Genomic DNA, 19,799 nt, shown 5'->3' with positions numbered 1-19,799 from the left:
AACCGGATGTGATTGGGAGTCCCATAGGGCAGCTAAGAATTGGCCCAGTGTCATCCGGGTTTTATTTGATTGATTTATCCATTATTTTATCAGGTAAGTTGACTGAGAACACATTCTCATTTGCAGCAACGACCTGGGGATTAGTTACAGGGGAAAGGAGGGGGATGAATGAGCCAATTGTAAACTGGGGTTTATTCAGTGACCGTGATGGTTTGAGGGCCAGATTGGGAATTTAGCCAGGACACCGGAGTTAACACCCCTACTCTTACGATAAGTGCCATGGCCATCTTTAATGACCTCAGAGAGTCAGGACACCCGTTTAACGTCCCATCCGAAAGACGGCACCTTACACAGGGCAGTGTCCCCAATCACTGACCTGGGGCATTGGGATATTGTTTTTAGACCAGAGGAAAGAGTGCCTCCTACTGTCCCTCCAACACCACTTCCAGCAGAATCAGGTCTCCCATCCAGGGACTGCCCAGGACCAACCCTGCTCAGCTTCAGAAGCAAGCCAGCAGTGGTATGCAGGGTGGTATGCTGCTGGGTTAGAGTTTGGCTGGAGTAGGCAGTCATTGTAAATAAGAATTAGTTCTTAACTGACTTTAAAATATATATATATATCCGAAACATACAATATACTTGCAGTGAAGCCGCTCCACAACTACACCACACCAGTCACCCAAAAGACTCCCATTCAGAGCGACACACAGAAGCATCCAGGGTTAACTGACTTGCCTAGTTAAATAAAGTTTACATTAAATTAAACAATGCTATGTAACTGAATGTATAGAATTAGAACAATATTAAACATTCTCAAAGTTGGCTTAACTCTCTAAATAGTTAAAAAATAGTTTAAACTGAGTTTAAAAAACATTAAGAACAGCTTCCTAATACTGAGTCCTCCTTTTGCCCTCAGAACAGCCTCAATTTGTTGGGGCATGCACTCTACAAGGTGTTAAAAGCATTCCACAGGGATGCTGGCCCATGTTAACATTTGTGTCAAGTTGGCTGGATGTCCTTTGGATAGTGGATCATTCTTGATACACACAGGAAAATGTTGAATGTGAAAAATCCAGCAGTGTTGCAGTTCTTGACACCAACCGGTGCGCCTATCACCTACTGTCTCAAGGCTCATGGAAAGAGCAGGTGTTCTTAATGTTTTTTACACACAGTGTATATGTCTCTGGGTGTAGCTAATGATGATATATGTAAAAATGAATCATAGCTAAAAAAAACAGTACATTTGTATCAGTAAATACAGTATGTCATGCAATTGGGCAAATAACTGGGGATATCTTCAAAAAAACATTGCATAACCACTGACAAATTGACAATTTATTCTGCCCCTACCAAAGTATGTACAACTTTGCATATAATGATTACATGTACCAATATGAAAAACAATACAGTGGTGTCTAATGTTGTGGTGGAGGATGCCCAGGGAAGTCAGCTCAGTGAGGTTTGTTTACATTATCACCCTGTTGTCAACGTCATCAGTTGTTGCCATGTTCGATGAGCGCTGGGCCACAGGAAGGAAGCGGGAGAGGCAGAGCGTGTTGGGGGAAACACAAGCTCCAACGACTCAGGAGGACGTGTGTTTATACACAGAGCAAACTGCTGTGACCTACATGACTGAACTGAGCCTCTTTACACCAAGCCAGACCGCATGTGACATCTCAGCCTTAGTAGGCCTGAGAGTGACGGTGTGTCCACGCCATCAACACCCAGGGACAGGAACTAGTACTAATGCTCATGGGTTAGTGTCATAACAACCGTCATCAAGGAGACCAAACTCAGAAATGATGTTGTGGTGGTCGGGATAGCAATAAGCCAATAACACTATTATAGTGAAACATCCACTTTCTGAAGATCAGTCACACTTCCACGTTTATTAATGAAAAATGACAAGGACATAATGTTCTCAGATGGATAGATAATGAAAGTGAATTGATAATTTATTCAGTGAAGAACATTTGATGGAGGTATTATGAGACATGCAGCTGCCTGACCTGCATGCATGACTACCAGATACTACTGTGTACTAGACAAATGTGTCTGTTCTGATGACTCAAGCTCTCACAAGTCATTAAACATTTCTCAGATGGGTTTGGTTTCTGGAATTTTCAGAACCCCACTTGGCTTCGAGAAAGTAAGCCACAGTATAAGAAATATCCTCCTTTTTTAGTCTCTCAGGGCTGGCTGGCTATTGGGAAGTTCCAGGTTAATGACTAAACCCAGGACACACATTGGAAAAGCCTGTAGGGCAGGGTTGACTCCCTTTCCGATAAGTACTGATAATGGAGTCACAGGTTCAGCAGAAGAGGCTAAGCAAAGAACCAATAGCTAGGTTATCCCTTTCATCCCATTTTGTCACAGTAAGTATGTATTATGAAGATTATGCCTACATTGACCAATGAAGTGACCTAGTAAAAGGCAAATAAATACTAATCAACATTCAGCAACATTTGTTCACAGCAGACACAGACCATGAATATATGTAAAAACTATAAAACTGTATTCTGCGGCTTTATTTATTAACTATTAGGTGGTCAATCGTAGGATCAGAACGATACACTATCGCATAAACTGTGCTTCTTTTATCATAATCATCATCATTCTGAACAGCATCATCAGTACCACCATAAACCCCACTCTCTGAGGGTGACTCAGGGGGGGTTTTGATATGCAAAAAAACTGGTCCAGTTCACATGCACGTTAACTTTTTTCAGAGTACAGTTTCTTCTGAATAGAGCAGCTATGCCTTTAAGACCACTTCCTGTCTCTGGCCACACCTTGGTAGTACTTTTCCCAATGCCGATCGGTGCAGCCTGTTCCATCCTGTTCCTTGACGTCAGCAGAGCCGTGTGGTTTGGGAGTGCTGCTATTACTCACTGCTTAGTTGTATTCCTGTGATATGGCATACGGTAGTGGTACAGTGTGGCAATGTTACTGCTGTCATGATAGTGCGTATAATGTTACTTTACATGCGTACGTAGTACCATTTGTTTTCTAAGTAAGGGTACTCTGGATCTAATACAATATTGAAGCAGGGATGACCATTATATTTATTTCTGTGAATACTTTAAAAGTATTCCCCTCAGGAGGCTGAAAAGATTTGTGATGGGCCCTTAGATCCTCAATTTTTTTTACAGCTGCACCATTGAGAGCATCTTGACTGGTTGCATCACTACTTGGTTTGGCAATTGCTTAGCATCCGACCGCAAGGCGCTACAGAGGGTAGTGTGTATGGCTCAGTACATCACTGGGGCCGAGCTCCCTGCCATTGAGGACCTCTATGCCAGGAGGTGTCAGAGGAAGGACCTAAAAATGTTCTAAAACTCCAGCCACCCAAGTCATAGACTGTTTTCTCTGCTACCGCATGGCAAGAGGTACTGATGCACCAAGTCTGGAACCAACAGGATGCTAAACAGTTTCTACCCCAGAGCCATAAGACTGCTAAATAGTCAGTTAAATAGTTAACCAAATATCTACCCAGAATATCTGCAGTGATTATTTTGTGCACTAACCTTTTTGTGAAATCACATACACAGCTGCTACTGTGTATCTATCCTGTTGCCTAGTCACTTTATTCCTAGTTGTATGTACAGTACATATCTGCCTCAATTACTTCGTACCCCAGCACATCGACTCGGAACTGATACCCCATGTATATAGCCAAGTTATCGTTACTCACTGTGTAGTTATTATTACGTGCTATTACTTCTCTATTTTCTTTCTCTCTGCATTGTTGGGAAGGGCCTGCAAGTAAGCATTTCACAGTTAGCCTGTTGTTTACAAAGCACGTGACAAACAACCTTTGATTTGAAAAGCCAATTTAATTAAATCTACTAATTGTAGATGTATCCTTGTACAAATAAAATTGCTTTGCCAACATGTATCCTAATGGAGATAGGGAAAAATCCCCAAAAAACGAATTGACACAATGTTATCTGTTCAGAGTTCAGCCTGAGAATAAGATTCTGAACATGAGTCAGATCCATAACAGTGGTTCAAAAAAGGATACATATATGGACACAGACAGATAATTATTGATGAGTAGGTACAGAAAACAGGAAAGTGTGGGTTATACTGTACACTATGTGTCCAGGTATGTGAGTCATAAAGTTGTATGATGACACAAAGAAACCTCTTGACTTGTATGCTTATGTTGAAACCTGAGCTGTTTGTTTGTTCTGAAGAGCCCCCTTGTGGCAACTTAAAACACTGGTCTTGCACAGTATGCAATACAGACACCGCCTACCGAGTTCATCACGGTGAAATAATACAGATCAAATTAGAACATTTCTTTGTCAATGAAAATGGAATCTATTTTGTCAGGTCAGCTTTACATGTCAATTGTCAAGTTCTTTAATTCTGCATTGCTAGAAAATGACCCACAAATAAGCGTTTCACTGTTAAAGCCAACTTACGCTTGATCTGAAAATGTAATCAAAGGCTTCGTATCGCGGATGTGACGCAATCTCGGAGTCTGCAGAGGCCAACTCAAAACTCCATTGCCGTGCGCCTCTCAAATTTCGTAACAATGCCGAGATCTCCAAATCGCTCCGCATTGACATGATTGGTTGACAGTAGGTGAGGGCGGGAGGTCATGTATAAAAATAAAAATAAACTACATTTCTTGACTGACTTCTGTGGAGGCCGCACCGGCACCTCAGTAAATGATGCACGGCCACTGCAGACAGATTGGCTATGTACCCTATTTTATATCTACATCAGTTCTTTACGAAGCATGAGACAAATACATGAGCAGTTTAAGTCAGAATTAGTTCACAAATGTCATGCAACAGGTCATACGCGGGACACTTCATATGCTACGGATTCAGCTGCTTAATTAACGTCTAGGGTACAGAGGGTTCCATCGGGGTCTTCATGGGAGAAGCAGCAGCTCCGCGATGTCTGATATGCACAGAAGATGTTACACTCAATCTGCTCCCTTTGTATGACTGGCATGGCTGAGCCTAGCTTAAATTACCATTTTGAGGTGGGACATTTGCCACGTTCAAAACTGGGAACTCGGAAAAACAGCTCTGAATGGGGAAAATAATTTGTAACGGTCATCCAAACCTGAATTCCAGCTACGATTTAGCGACCTAAATATCACTGACGTCATAATTTGACCTTTTATTTTTCCGATTTCAGTTGTCTTGAAACCAGCTATTGTAATGCTCTTTTCATTTGTGACAATTATGATCATTCAGTCTCATACAAAAGATTGATGGTGCGTTCAAGAAAACTGGGAACTTGGAAAAATATGAGGTCAAATCATGACGTCATGGATTTTCAGGTCAAAAACAAAATCTGACATGACTATTACCACAGCCTTTGTTTATAATTCTGTATGAAAAATCTTAAAACATGACTCGGATCCAAAAAGCAGAACTAAAATCAGCAGTAGATTTGTTTTTATTTAAAAAAAGGAATACAATGGATGTAAATAATAAAAAACAAAAAAGGTTGGTGAGCATAAGTACAGAAAAACAGGAACATCTGGGCAAACACAAAGCTGCCCAGGTAGGTACTGTGAGTTCATCATTACTTGTAAATGCGTTTTTAAAAAGTCAGCAGACTAAAATCTGATCTAAATAACTTTTTTAAAGTATCAAGAGGGCATGTCCATGGGTAGGACATCATACATTCCAGAGAAAAGGTACAGCCATTGGACTCAGGATATACGTAGTTATTTTTGAGTCACTAAGGTAAACTGAATGCTAGTAGCTGAACTAATCTCATGAAAAACATGTTAATTCACAAGTGCAGGACATCTTTGTGGAAAAAAGTTAACTAAAACTGACGGCCCAGGCCATAACTGATCATCATTACAGTGTTTTAATCCCTGTGCTGGTGTTTGTAAGTTGGTTTGAGATCACAGGCTCCCTGTCCAGACAGGCAGAATGGGTTTTATGTTTCAGAGGCTGGGAAAATAAAGGCTGAAGGTATTTGTATTGCTAGCTAAGGGAGAGGAGGGTTAGCTGCTGCCTGTATCTCCATACAGTATGCTGAGCTGGCATTTTAATGCAACCTCTTGTGTTCAGATGCAATGCTCACCTGATGCATTTCACCCAGTTTGTTTCTTTAGTATGAAAAAGCCTCTGCATTGTTCATCCAAAGTGGGGACTGCTAGAAGTCACCATCCCTGAATAAAACGGTATATCTAATGGGTTAAACAAATGTTGCGAAATCATTGGAGACTCCTTTATAGCAGACTTTAGCCAAAATACATAAAAATATGACATTTGTAAATGTTTTGAAAACGGGCTAAAATGTGAACGCAACACCTCAAACTATGCAACAAAAAAAAGAACAGCTCAATACATGCGTGCAGCACTTCCATTCAAAGCACATCATCAACTAGACTCCTGTTTAAATGTAAAGTTTGAAATTAATACATGGTGGGGGTCAGGGTCAAGAACCTGGAAACAATCTAGAATATATTTAAAATATAACTTATTATTAGCTTGTGATGTTTCCCACTAAGACAGCAGATAGAAATCATGCATCAGTAGAAAGCCCAGATAACACTTAACACTTGCGCACACACACATACAGTGTGCCTCCTGTAGCTTTAGCCAAAAGACCCTAAACAGGGAAGTGGTAGGGAGCTCTCCTATGGCCTGTAAATAACCCACTGAATGCACCCCTCATCCAGTGGAAGGAGAGGAGTGCAGTGTCTCCCTCGGATGGTGGCCACCACTTAGCCTCAGCTTACTCCTGGGTATATTACTGCCCCATCATCTCAAGTTTGTCTTTTCTTTTCACTAACATCTCTGCAGCAATTCATTACGTTGGCACTGCAGGGTTGCCACAAACCAAACACTGTAACTCCTCCAGAACAATTGTAAAGAACTGCAAAGGAAAGGACTATTTGGGAGAGAAAGGTGAATAGCCAACGGACATTTTTTTGCAAAGGCTGAAACAGAATAACACATTTGCGTGTTATTTGGTAACTGAATAGAAGGTGCGTGTGTCCCGGTAGGGTAGACTACTCGTAGACCATTCAGCTCACAGAACACAGGAACAAACACCTTAATTTACTGACGGTTAGAAAGAAACATTTGTTTACTCATTTGTTTTGAAAATCAACACGTGTATTTGGGATGTGATACCTGAAAATTGAGACCCTGAGCGTCCAAACTGACAGTTCATATGAGAGCTATGGTGGGTGACGAGGAAAAAGAGGCAGTCCCTTCCCCCCACACCCCTGCTCCGCATTTGTAAAGAAAACGAGTGAGTCTGAATCAATCGATTCTCTGAAGTCCAAACAATCCACTTGCCCAGCCAAGCAGAGTAAAACCATAGGCAGAGAGGGCCGGCTGGCCAGCCTAATTCACCCTGCAAAAAAAAACAGACAAGAGAAAGAGAGGAGCAAGAGAGGGAGGAGGGTAGAGGAGATCAGTGGAAACAGGCCCGGTAACAGACATAAGCACCCAGGGCCAGGGCAGTGCAGAGGCAAACATTGGCCAGCAGGGGGTTCCAGGCCCCTAGAGCCTCAGGGCTATCATCTCCTGCTGCCTGCTCAGATGCCTGGTCCTGGTTCAGCCCCTGCTGTTTTTCTGGCTCATGCAGCCGGTGGGGTTTCGTAGGAGCTTTGGGAGCTGGTTCTTTGCTTCCCGCCTGGCCATCAGGTTGATCACTGGATACAGTGGAAGACTGCGACTGGGCAGTAGCACCTTCACCACTGCCCCTCCATCGCAGTTCAGTCTCTGGTGGGGCACTGCAATGGGAGAGATATTCCAGGGGTAGAAGGATGAAGAGTGACACTGAATATTGCGTGTATGAAGTCTAGACTGCTAAAAATCTAATTGAGCGGGTCTTATTTACCTGCGAGTGTGGGAATCGTTCTGCGCAACAACAATCTCAGGAAAAAATGAGATGGGTTCAACTGTGCCGTTGACAGATAGACCTGGAGGACGGGGGCGGGGCAGGGGAGGTGTGAACTCTGGAGGAACGTCCTCTTCGTTGGAGAGCTCTTTCCACGACTCCTTAAACATTTATGGATTGATGTGGGTATTATTTAAACATGAATAGGCTTTACAGAGAAGATATGACCTTTCTCCATACATGAGACATCTGTATCTAGTTCGAGCTTCCCAAATAAAAACACCCAATTGGCCTACTTTAAATTATTCATTAGAGAACAAGTATAAGAACATTGTGGCTAACCAGTTCCTGAAAATATATACAAAAAGGCAAACACATTTTACAGACACCCGAGACCCAATTTGTATGTGCTTGCATGACCTACTATAGCACTTTGGTTCATGGCAGCAACTAAAAGATGGATTCAACTTACCTGCAATGATGCATCTCCCATGATGCACCTGGCACCTTCAATAACAGCGAGGTAGGAAAATCTGAGTTGGTCAGGTGTTTGAATCAGGCCCATCCGATATCGTCGCATCTCCAGCAGTACGTCACGAATGTGCACAGATGACGGGTCCTTGCGCATGGACATCTGCAAACAGATATTTCACAGCAAGTTTCATTGGGTAAACTGACAATTACTTGACATGAAGTCATGATTCTTCATAAAGCCATTGGAAATGAGTGTCTGCACAACTCAATACCACATTTGCATAATTTCGGCTTGTGGGAGGAATAAAGTTTTACATTTCGAATGAGATTCCCAGTGCAGTACTGACCAGTAACAGGCAAGTGTCGACAAGACAGAAGGTTCCTGAGCGTCCGATGCCTGCGCTGCAGTGCACCACCACAGGCCCCTGGTCAGAGTTGAGGCACCCAGACTCCCGCACCTTGAACAGGAAGTTAAGGAAGGAGGCTGGAGATTCGGGCACACCAAAGTCAGGCCAGGTGGTGTAGTGAAAATGTAGGATCTCTCTAGTTTCCCGAGTCTGTAGAAGGGGGACAAATTAACCCACTAAGTATAAAATAGAGCAGAGATATCAATTACTGTATTGCCACCACCACCACTAGTATGAACATAAGTCAAGAAAATCTTTATAGGAATCTCAGACAAGAGTCAAAGAATCATGTTATAAATTACTTTGGAACATGATAGTCCTGAGTTCAGTTGCTTTTAGAAGGATATCAAACACCCACCGAAGCTGCTTCAAAGCAGTGTGGAGGATTTCTAGGAATAGCCTGGATCTCTGCTGATAGTAATGATAATAAACAAGTACAGTCCTCTTACAATGAATGTGGGTATTTATACAACAGGTGGGTCTAATCCTGGATGCTTACTGGTTAGCACCGGCAAAGCTTATGACATTGAAATGCCTATTCACTGTTCAATCCACTGTCTCATCAACACTGACAGGCAATTTCTAAACTCGATCTACTGTAAAAAGCATCTGAACATTAACTCCCGTTTCTTTGTATATCCATAAAAATGCAGATTCATGCAATCTCAAACTGAAGCTGGAAAGACTGCAAACTAGCTGCATTTTGTTTTGTTTGACTGGTTTTTCTATTGACATTTCTTTGTATATCCATAAAATGCAGATTCATGATTTTGACTGGCTGAGAAAAGCTGCCTGTGTCATCTCAACTCCCGACACGTTCATTACTAAGGGACAGCTGGAGATTAAATTTCAATGTTTCAAATGTCAGAGACAGCCAGGTTTATACAAATCTTTGCTGTTGAAAACCAAATGCAAAGATTTGAAACCCAGCCTAAAACCCCAAACAGCAAGCAATGCAGGTGTAGAAGCACGGTGGCTAGGAAAAACTCCCTAGAAAGGCCAAAACCTAGGAAGAAACCTGGAGAGGAACCAGGCTATGGCCAGTCCTCTTCTGGCTGTGCCGGGTGGAGATTATAACAGAACATGGCCAAGAATAAGTACGCTGCCGGCCAGCATGGCAGTGGAACATTTAGAACGAACGAAAGATTAAACGGCTGCATCGCATCTCTTGCAACCTAAACGATTTGTTTCAGGACTATATCTTGTGGAAGGATGAAATAGGATGAATAAATTCATCAAAATAAAATGTAATGAAAATGTCAAATTATGTGAATATGGTGGTAACCCGTAGCCGGTGTTTGGAGGATATATTGGCATGGGTGTTTGTCTCAGGTCGGCAAACCATGCCAATATATCCTCCAAAAACCAGCTTCTCAGGAATTATCACTTAAATATAAACTACATGATCAAAAGTATGTGGACACCTGTGCTTCGAACGTCTCATTTCAAAATCATGGGCAGTCATATAGAGTTGGTCCCCCGTTTGTGGCGACAGCAGCCTCCACTTCTGGGAAGGCTTTCCAGATGTTGGAACATTGCTGCAGGGACTTGCGTCCATTCAGCCACAAGAGCATTAATGAGGTGGGGCACTGATGTTGGGCGATTAAGCCTGGCTCACAGTTGGCATTCCAATTTCTTTCCCAAAGGTGTTCGAGGGGGTTGAGGTCCGATCAACAAAACATTTCTGTATGGACCTCGCTTTGTGCATGGTCATGCTGAAACAGGAAAGGGCCTTCCCCCAAACTGTTGCCCCAAAGTTGGAAGCACAGAACCATCTAGAATGCCATTGTATGCTGTAGCTTTAAGATATCCCTTCACTGGAACTAAGGGGCCTAGTCCAAACCATGTAAAACAGCCCCAGACCATTATTCCTCTACCAAACCTTCAGTTGGCACTGGGCAGGTAGCGTTCTCCAGGCATCCGCCAAACCCAATCAAACCCTATCACCACCTGGTATGGCAACTGCACCGCCCTCAACCGTAAGGCTCTCCAGAGGGTAGTGAGGTCTGCACAACGCATAACCGGGGGCAAACTACCTGCCCTCCAGGACACCTACACCACCCGATGCTACAGGAAGGCCATAAAGATCATCAAGTACATCAACCACCCGAGCCACTGCCTGTTCACCCCGCTGTCATCCAGAAGGCGAGCTCAGTACAGGTGCATCAAAGCTGGGACCGAGAGACTGAAAAACAGCTTCTATCTCAAGGCCATCAGACTGTTAAACAGCCACCACTAACATTGAGTGGCTGCTGCCAACACACTGCCAATGACACTGACTCAACTCCAGCCACTTTAATAATGGGAATTGATGGGAAATGTAAATATATCACTAGCCACTTTAAACAATGCTACCTTATATAATGTTACTTACCCTACATTATTCATCTCATATGCATACGTGTATATACTGTACTCTATATCATCGACTGCATCCTTATGTAATACATGTATCACTAGCCACTAACTATGCCACTTTGTTTACATACTCATCTCATATGTTATACTGTACTCGATATCATCTACTGTATCTTGCCTATGCTGCTCTGTACCATCACTCATTCATATATCCTTATGTACATATTCTTTATCCCCTTACACTGTGTATAAGACAGTCGTTTTTTGGAATTGTTAGTTAGATTACTTGTTCGTTATTACTGCATTGTCGGAACTAGAAGCACAAGCATTTCGCTACTCGCATTAACATCTGCTAACCATGTGTATGTGACAAATAAAATTGGATTTGATTTGATACCCAGATTTGTCCATCGGACTGCCAGATGGTGAGTGATTCATCACTACAGAGAATGTGTTTCCACTTCTCCAGAGTCCAATGGCAGCAAGATTTACGCCACTCCAGCTGACGCTTGGCATTGCGCATGGTTATCTTATGCTTGTGTGCGACTGCTCGGACATGGAAATCCATTTCATGAAGCTCCAGACAAACAATTATTGCGCTGACGTTGCTTCTAGAGGCAGTTTGGAACTCGGTAGTGAGCGTTTTAACTGAGGACAGACGATTTTACGGGCTTCAGCACTCGGCGGTCCCATTCTGTGAGCTTGTGTCCGACCACTTTGCAGCCGAGCAGTTGTTGCTCCTAAACGTTTACACCTCAAAATAACAGCACTTACAGTTGACAAGGCAGCTCTAGCAGGGCAGAAATTTGACAAACTGACTTGGAAAGCTGACATTCTATGGACGGTACCATGTTGAAAGCCACAGCACTTCAGTAAAGCCATTCTACTGCCAATGTTAATCTACATAGATTGCATGGCTGTGTGCTAGATTTTATACACCTGTCAGCAACGGGTGAGGATGAAATAGCTGAATCCACTAATTTGATAGTGTGTTCACATACTTCTGTATATATAGTGTAGATCAGTAAATAGGGCACTGTACCAGGAAGTGTATATTTTATGCCTTAGTACCTAATTTAAGATTATAATAGGATGGTAAGAGAAGAACAGAAGATTACACAATGAACGAAGAGGAATCTTACCGACAGATTTTCTAGCTCCAGCTGACGGACAGTGTAGTAGGATTTGATGTCTTCTGAAACAAGCGTTAGCTTGAAATTTGTGTCTTCAAAAACCGCCTCCCTCACCTCTCTAGGCGGCCAGTACTGGGCACACTTCACCTGAAAAATAGTCAGAAATGTCATAACTGCATACATTTTACTGGGATGTTTACATTGAATAAGTACAATATTGATATTTTGGGTGAACAAGCCCCTGTTATACCAAAAACAGAGCAGTACTTTGCAACTGGAGGTCCATAGTGGTTAAAGGGAGCTCGTATAATTATATATAACATTTAAATACTACTAATTATGGTAATACTCACAGATCCTTTCTCTATGACACGGTTCAGCATCACCACTCCCATGGTCCTCTGCTCCCACACCATCTCCCAGAAGTGACCACATGTGTTTGGAAGGGGCCCCTTTGGAGGAAGAGGTAATGTTAAGAATATTATCCTTTTTTATTTTTATTTTTTACATCCATCAGGCAGTTAAAAACACACCCACTGTAAATGCATGTGACAGGCAGGCTACACTAGTCCTAGGAACATGTCAATTTAAAATAAATTAAGTGTTAGAAACTTCTGATATACAGTGCAGTCGGAAAGTATTCAGACCCCTTGACTTGTTCCACATTTTGTTGAGTTACAGCCTCATTCTAAAATGTATATATTATTTATTCCCCTCAATCAACACACAATAACCCATAATGACAAAGCAAAAACTGTTTTTTTATAAAATGTTTGCAAATTTATTAAAATCATTTTTACAAAAATAACATCACCTGAAATATCACATAAATATTCAGACTCTTTACTCAGTACTATGTTGAAGCCCCTTTGGCAGTGACTACAGCCTCGAGTCTTCTTGGGTATGATGCTACAAGCTTGGCACACCTTTATTTGGGGAGTTTCTCCCATTCCTCCTTGCAGATCCACTCAAGCTCTGTCGGGTCAGCTGGGAACTCCGGAGCTCTTCAGAGTGAACATTGGGTTCTTGGTCACCTCCCTGACCAAGGCCCTTCTCCCCCAATTGCTCAATTTGGCAAGGCTGCCAGCTCTAGGAAGAGTCTTGGTGGTTTCAAACTTCTTCCATTTAAGAATGATGGAGGCCACTGTGTTCTTGGGGACCTTCAATGCTGCACATTTTTTGGTACCCTTCCCCAGATCTGTGCCTCGACACAATCTTCTCTCTGAGCTCTACGGACTATTCCCCTCGACCTCATGGCTTGGTTTTTGCTCTGACATGCACTGTCAACTGTGGGACCTTATATAGACAGGTGTGTTCCTTTCCAAATCATGTCCAATCAATTGAATTTACCACAGGTGGACTCCAATCAAGTTGTAGAAACATTTCAAGGATGCTCAATGGAAACCGGATGCACCTGAGCTCAATTTCGAGTCTCATAGCAATGGGTCTGAATACTTACGTAAATATGGCATCTGTTTATGTTTTATACATTTGCAAAAATGTCTAAAAACCTGTTTTCACTTTGTCATTATTGGGTATTGGGTGTAGACTGATGAGGGGAAAAAATATTTTATCCATTTTAGAATAGAGCTGTAACAAAACGTGGAAAAAGTCAGGGTTCTGAAAACTTCAAATGAAACCTCAGTGGGTGTGCATATTTAAACCGCTTTGGGCTAGGTGGGACGCTAGCGTACCACCTGGCCAACATCCGGTGAAATTGCAGAGCGCAAAATTCAAAATACAAAATTTGTAATATTAAACATTCATGAAAATACAAGTATCTTAGATCGTTTAAAAGCTTAACTTCTTGTTAATCCAGCAACTTCGTCAGATAAAAAAAAAGCTTTATGGCGAAAGCACACCATGCATTTTAAATGGTGTCACCTCCGCCAAAAAAAAATATTTAAAAAACCTTGATGGTTTCTCCTTGGGTTTTCGCCTGCTACATCAGTTCTGTTATACACAGACATTATTTTTACCGTTTTGGAAACTTTAGAGTGTTTTCTATCCAATACTACCAATTATATGCATATCCTAGCTTCTGGGCCTGAGTAACAGGCAGTTTACTTTGGGCACCTCATTCACCCAAACTTACAAATACTGTCCCCTATCCCTAAAAAGTTTTTTTTATTTTTTTTTATCAATGTGATGATAATAATAATAAATGTCATAAAAGATTTCTTCCAGGATAGGATGATTTAAAACATTTTTATATCGGAGATGCCCTTGTGCAACTGACATTCTGAACGTAGTAAAATTGCTGTAATTGCTTGACATCTAGACAATTTATTCCCAATACTCCCTTCTTAGCCAGAGTACAAAAACCAAAATACAAACCTGAGTAAGAATGTAGCTTCTACGTGCCTCTTCTACAGAAATTAGGCTTGCGTTAATGTAGTCGTTCGTACCCAGTTGCAGGCGGATTCTGCTGTGGTCAACTGCAGAGAATGAAAGAAGGCTGATGAAAAGAAAACACTTTCAACTTTGCAATATCCCAAGGGACTTAGGATTTCATCTCTAAACACAAGAACTTTGGTGCAGCTGTACAGTGCATCCAACAGGGTCAATCTGACAAACACAGCAGTGTTTATTTCTTCTCTTCTATTCTAATCCACTCAACTAAACAGGAAATACTATCTAGGCCATTTCTCCTCATCTAAATCAAGAGAGCTGAAATGGTACTAAAGTAAATACTTCAAGTATTTTGAATGTCTGATGTTCACTTCACATCAAATCAGGAAACAAAAAATATTGACACACTGGTTGACATGTGACCAATCTGTCCCATAGGGTTTAGGTGAACTTTTTGCATCTCTGTGTAAAGAGGAAACCACAACAGCTTTGCTGTGTCTAGTTAACATGACGGAAGACTAAAAAAAGACATGACAACTGTAAAAGCTTGAACTGTTTAACTACTTGTGAGGCGGCATCGGACCTTGAATGATCCATCCGTTGCCATACATGAGATGTTTTAGATTACAGCTTAACACGGGTTCAGTCACAGTATGTAGCACCCAAATATAAGAAAGGCTATCCTGCATAGAGCGTCAACTATAGCCAATGTTTGAGCCTGTTATTGTAAATTTGTCATCTTATCTTATGCTTCTGTATACCTAGACCGAGGAATTGCAGCAGCTCAGTCTAACTAGAGCCACTTTTGTAGGCCCACGGATTAATTTCCCTCCCCCCCAAAATTGGGGGAACTCAGTCGGGGTCTCAACTTATTGTTGTGAGTTAGAATAGTTTTTTATACTAAGGGATGTTTTGAAATTTGGTTGTGCATCAGAAGCTAGCATTATTTATATATTAATTTTTATTGGTAAATTCGTCGAGCGGCCAGCTATCTAAACTTGTAGTAATCATGGCCGAATTACCAACCGTGGGGTCCCTATAGATTTGTCACTCACAGACATCATATTCATACCTTTATTTTTTCCACGTGTAGTTGTTACAAAGTGGGATTAAAATGTTTTTTTTTTTGTCATCGATCCACACAAAATACTCTGTCAAAGTGGAAGAAAGATTCTAACATTTGTTTAAAATAAAACACTAATATATTTTGATTACATAAGTTTTCCCCCCGTGAGTCAACACACCTTTGGCAGCGATTACAGCTAAGTCTTTCTGGGTAAATCAGAGCTTTGCACACCTGGAGTGTACAATACTTTCTGAATTATTTAAAAATTCTTCAGACTCTGTCAAGGTGGTTGTTGATTATTGCTAGACAGACATTTAAGTCTTGTCACAGTTTTGACTTATATTGGCTTGAAAATCTAACTAGGCCACATTCAACGTCATCTTGGTAAGCAGCTATAGTGTACACCGAGAATACAATACATTAAGAACACCTGCTCTTTCCATGACAGACAGATCAGGTGGAAGCTATGATCCCTTATTGATGTCATTTTTAAATCCACTTCAATCAGTGTGGATGATGGGGAGGAGACAGGTTAAAGGATTTTTAAGCCTTGAGACATGGATTGTGGGTCTCAGAGGGTAAATGAGCAACACAAAAAATGTAAGTACCTTCGAATGGGCTATGGTAGTATGTGCCAGGCATACCAGTTTGTGTCAAGAACAGCACCTCTGTGTTTTGTATAACACTCAACCATTTCCTGTGTGTATCAAAAATGGTCCACCAGGACATCCAGCCAACTTGCCAACTGTGGGAAGCATTGGAGTCAACATCCCTGTGCTTGACACCTTGTAGAGTCTATGCCACGACAAATTAAGGCTGGAGTGGGGGTGCTACTCAATATTAGGAAGGTGTTCCTAATGTTTGGTATACTCAAAGTATATTTGGCCTCGTTTTAGGTTATTGTCCTGCTAAAAAGGTGAATGTCTTTAAGTGGCTGTCGGAAAGCAGAAAACCAGGTTTTCCTCTAGGATTTAGCCTCCCCAGTCCTTGCTGAAGACAAGCATACACAAATTGATGCAGCCACCCCCATTCTTGAAGATATGAAGAGGTACTCAATGTTTTGTGTTGAGGATAAAGTAATTTTTTCGCAGTATTACTTTAGTGCCTTATTGCAAACAGGATGCATGATTTTGAATATTTTTTATTCTGTACTGTTTTCCTTTTCACTGTCAATGAGGTTAGTATTGTGGAGCAATTAATGTTGATCCATCCTCAGATTTCTCCTAGGACAGACAATAAACTAAAATTTTTAAAATCACCATTGGCCTGGTAATGGAGTTAGGAAGGACGTCCATCTTTGTAGTGACTGGGTGTATTGATACATCATCCAAAGTGCAATTTATAACTTCACCATGCTCAAATGGATATTCAATTTCTTCTTTTTACCCATCTACCAAAAGACGTCCTTCTTTGCGAGGCATTGGAAAAGCTCCCTGGAATTTGTGGCTGAATCGGTTTTAGAAATTCACTGCTCAACTGAGGGACCTTACAGATAATTATGTGTGGGATACAGAGATGAGGTAGTCGTTCAAAAATCATGTTAAACACTTATTGCACACAGGATGAGTCCATGCAACTTATTAAGCACATTTGTACTCCTCTACTTATTTAGGCTTGCCATAACAAAGGGATGAATACTTGTTGACATTTCAGCTATTCATTATGAACATAATTCCACTTTCACATGGGGTATTGTGTATGTAGGCCAGTGACAAAAAATGTATCAATTTAAAATTCAAGTAGTAAACCAAAAAGGGGTGTCAATACTTTCAGAAAGCATTTCTCTCCAGCCTATGGCAAAATGTATAGAATTGCAGGAAATAATCTGTAAAATTGCTAAATTGTCTCTTTTTGTGGACCTTACCCCATCAAAGTTGCCCATCCCTGAACTAGATGGCATCAAAATCACAAAACTTACATGGGCTGACATCTCTGTAGCGATTCCGAGTTTTGTTTTCAGGTAATTTAGCAAGTTTGCAGGGCAGCTCACTTGATTGCTGACGGATTTCCTGTGAGCAAAACAATACATTTACTTACATTTCTTAACTTGAGTTGTATTTATTTTGGGAGGCAAATGGTTGTTCCTATGGTTGTTTGCTCACTGGTATTCTCCCAATGGTGCTCAGTCTATTACAACCAGTTTCAACCCTTAAGGAGAATGTACTATGGTGCAGACTTATGTTGTGCTTATCCATTGTTTCTGGAGGTGCACATACCATGTCCTAAAAGTAGGGTCTTTCTTTACAACACAGTAACACGATACTTGGGATATCTACAGTAAATATGCAGTCAAGGATATTTTCCTGAACCACATTTGTCCGCAGTTTGACAAATTATGCTGACACTAAATAATTGTCCACCATCACCTCAAACGCAGATATGACACATCTGGTCACAGCCACCTTCAGGCCTTGTCTGTAATCCAGAGTAGTCTAATAGTGTGTGTTAAATAGATCGTTAATAAAAATGTGAATGCAATTGTGGTTTGCCCCTTTTTCTAGTAACATGCATGATTATGTCTGAATTGTGGCATGGAACAAGTAGGCTGGAATCTGTCCGCATTTAGCTATCAATGACAGTGTCAATGTGACAACACTAATCTGCTACAATGCATCTAACACGTGCAGGTGTCCGTCGCTATAGCCTACTGATGTTACAAATGTATCATTCGAAACAGTGAGGTTTTCTAGAAGACTTCACACATCCGACAGCGCCGTGGAAGTTGGTACGTTAACTACAACAAAATCGGAACAGGGTAGCCTAGCTAGCTATATCAAAATTGGTACCCAATAAACCAGAAATAACACTTTATAACCACGAGACACGTGTAATAAGTAGTTGTAGGCACAATGTTAAAATCTAGCCTACTCAAGCAGAACTCGCAACTTCAAATCCACCTTGATTTTCCAAGACGAACCTAACATTACCTGGTAAATGGCGTTCCAACTCCCGGGTTCATCGATTCCCCCAAACTCAGCTTCCATTGCCGTGCTACAGCCGCCTCTTTTCCCGACGACCAGTCGATATCTATTTGTAAAGGTTTAGCAAATTTGAGACGTTGTCGAACAAAGTCGACAACTCTTTCTATACGGTTCTTTATTTTCAGTAGCTAGCTAGCTACATAGATTATTGTCGTCTCTCTCGGCCTGGTTTTACCGGAAACACGCTGTGACAACCCCAGTTACGCTCCTCCTCATCGCGACTGTCCTTGAGGGAATTCGATTTTCTAGACCGGGTTACCACGGAGGAGTTTGCCCCGGGTGAAAGGTGATTACATTCGGTTTAGAATCTGGGCGTGAACCAGGTGCCCCGTTCAAAGCCCAGGGTAAAATCGTCTCAAAACAAAAGTGGGGTAGCCTAGGCTAGATTAAGCACATGTAGTAATCAGTACGATTCTGTGTTTTCACATGCAAAAGTAATTGATTTTGATAACGTTATATCTGCCTTCCCAATGAAAAATTGTTTGAAAATTCACCCATATACATACATACACAAAAGTATGTGGACACCCCGTCAAATTAGTGGATTCGGCTATTTCAGGCACACTCATTGTTGACAGGTGTATTAAAATCGAGCACACAGCCATGCAATCTCCATTAACAAACATTGGCAGTAGAATGGCCTTAATGAAGAGCTCAGTGACTTTCAACATGGCACCGTCATAGGATGCCACCATTCCAACAAGTCAGTTTGTCAAATATCTGCACTGCTAGAGCTTCTTGGGTCAAATGTAAGTGTTGTTTTTGCGAGGTGGAACCGTCTAGGAACAACAATGGCTCAGCTGCAAAGTGGTAGGCCGCACAAGCTCACAGAATGGGACTGCTGAGTCCTGAAGCTTGGAGTAGGTAAAAATCATCTGTCCTTGGTTGCAACACTCACTACTGAGTTCCACACTACCTCTCAAAGCAATGTCTATCGGGAATCAAGGTAAGACCCAGATGTGTCAAATTGACAATGGTTTAATATTTCAACAGGGGCAGGCAATAGACAGGTCAAGGCAGGCAGGGGTCAGTAAACCAGAGGTGGGGCAACGGCACCAGACAGGCAGAGGTCAATAATCCAGAGGTGGGACAAAGACAGACAGACAGGTCAGGCTCAGAGTCAGGCAAGGCAAGGGTCAAAACCAGGAGGGCAAGAAAAAGAGAGACTGGGACAGAGCTGAGCTGAGAC

At 41.7% G+C, this 19,799-nt stretch overlaps 1 protein-coding gene across 1 annotated transcript; it reads right to left on the bottom strand.

Moving 5' to 3' along the window:
- Positions 1 to 5,401: 5,401 nt before the first annotated feature.
- LOC109908189 (tyrosine-protein phosphatase non-receptor type 1) lies at positions 5,402 to 18,828 on the bottom strand. Its single transcript, XM_020506738.2, has 9 exons — positions 18,557 to 18,828; positions 17,548 to 17,638; positions 14,549 to 14,649; positions 12,565 to 12,663; positions 12,221 to 12,358; positions 8,661 to 8,870; positions 8,312 to 8,473; positions 7,840 to 8,000; positions 5,402 to 7,732 (listed from the first exon to the last, which is right to left on the bottom strand). Exons 1-9 carry the CDS (start codon positions 18,611 to 18,613, stop codon positions 7,411 to 7,413), a joined length of 1,341 nt encoding a protein of 446 aa, XP_020362327.1. The 5' UTR covers positions 18,614 to 18,828; the 3' UTR covers positions 5,402 to 7,410.
- Positions 18,829 to 19,799: the final 971 nt, after the last annotated feature.

Source organism: Oncorhynchus kisutch, linkage group LG17 (assembly GCF_002021735.2).
Source record: "Oncorhynchus kisutch isolate 150728-3 linkage group LG17, Okis_V2, whole genome shotgun sequence".
Classification (NCBI taxonomy): domain Eukaryota; kingdom Metazoa; phylum Chordata; class Actinopteri; order Salmoniformes; family Salmonidae; genus Oncorhynchus; species Oncorhynchus kisutch.
This window is presented reverse-complemented; position numbering and strand designations above follow the sequence as displayed.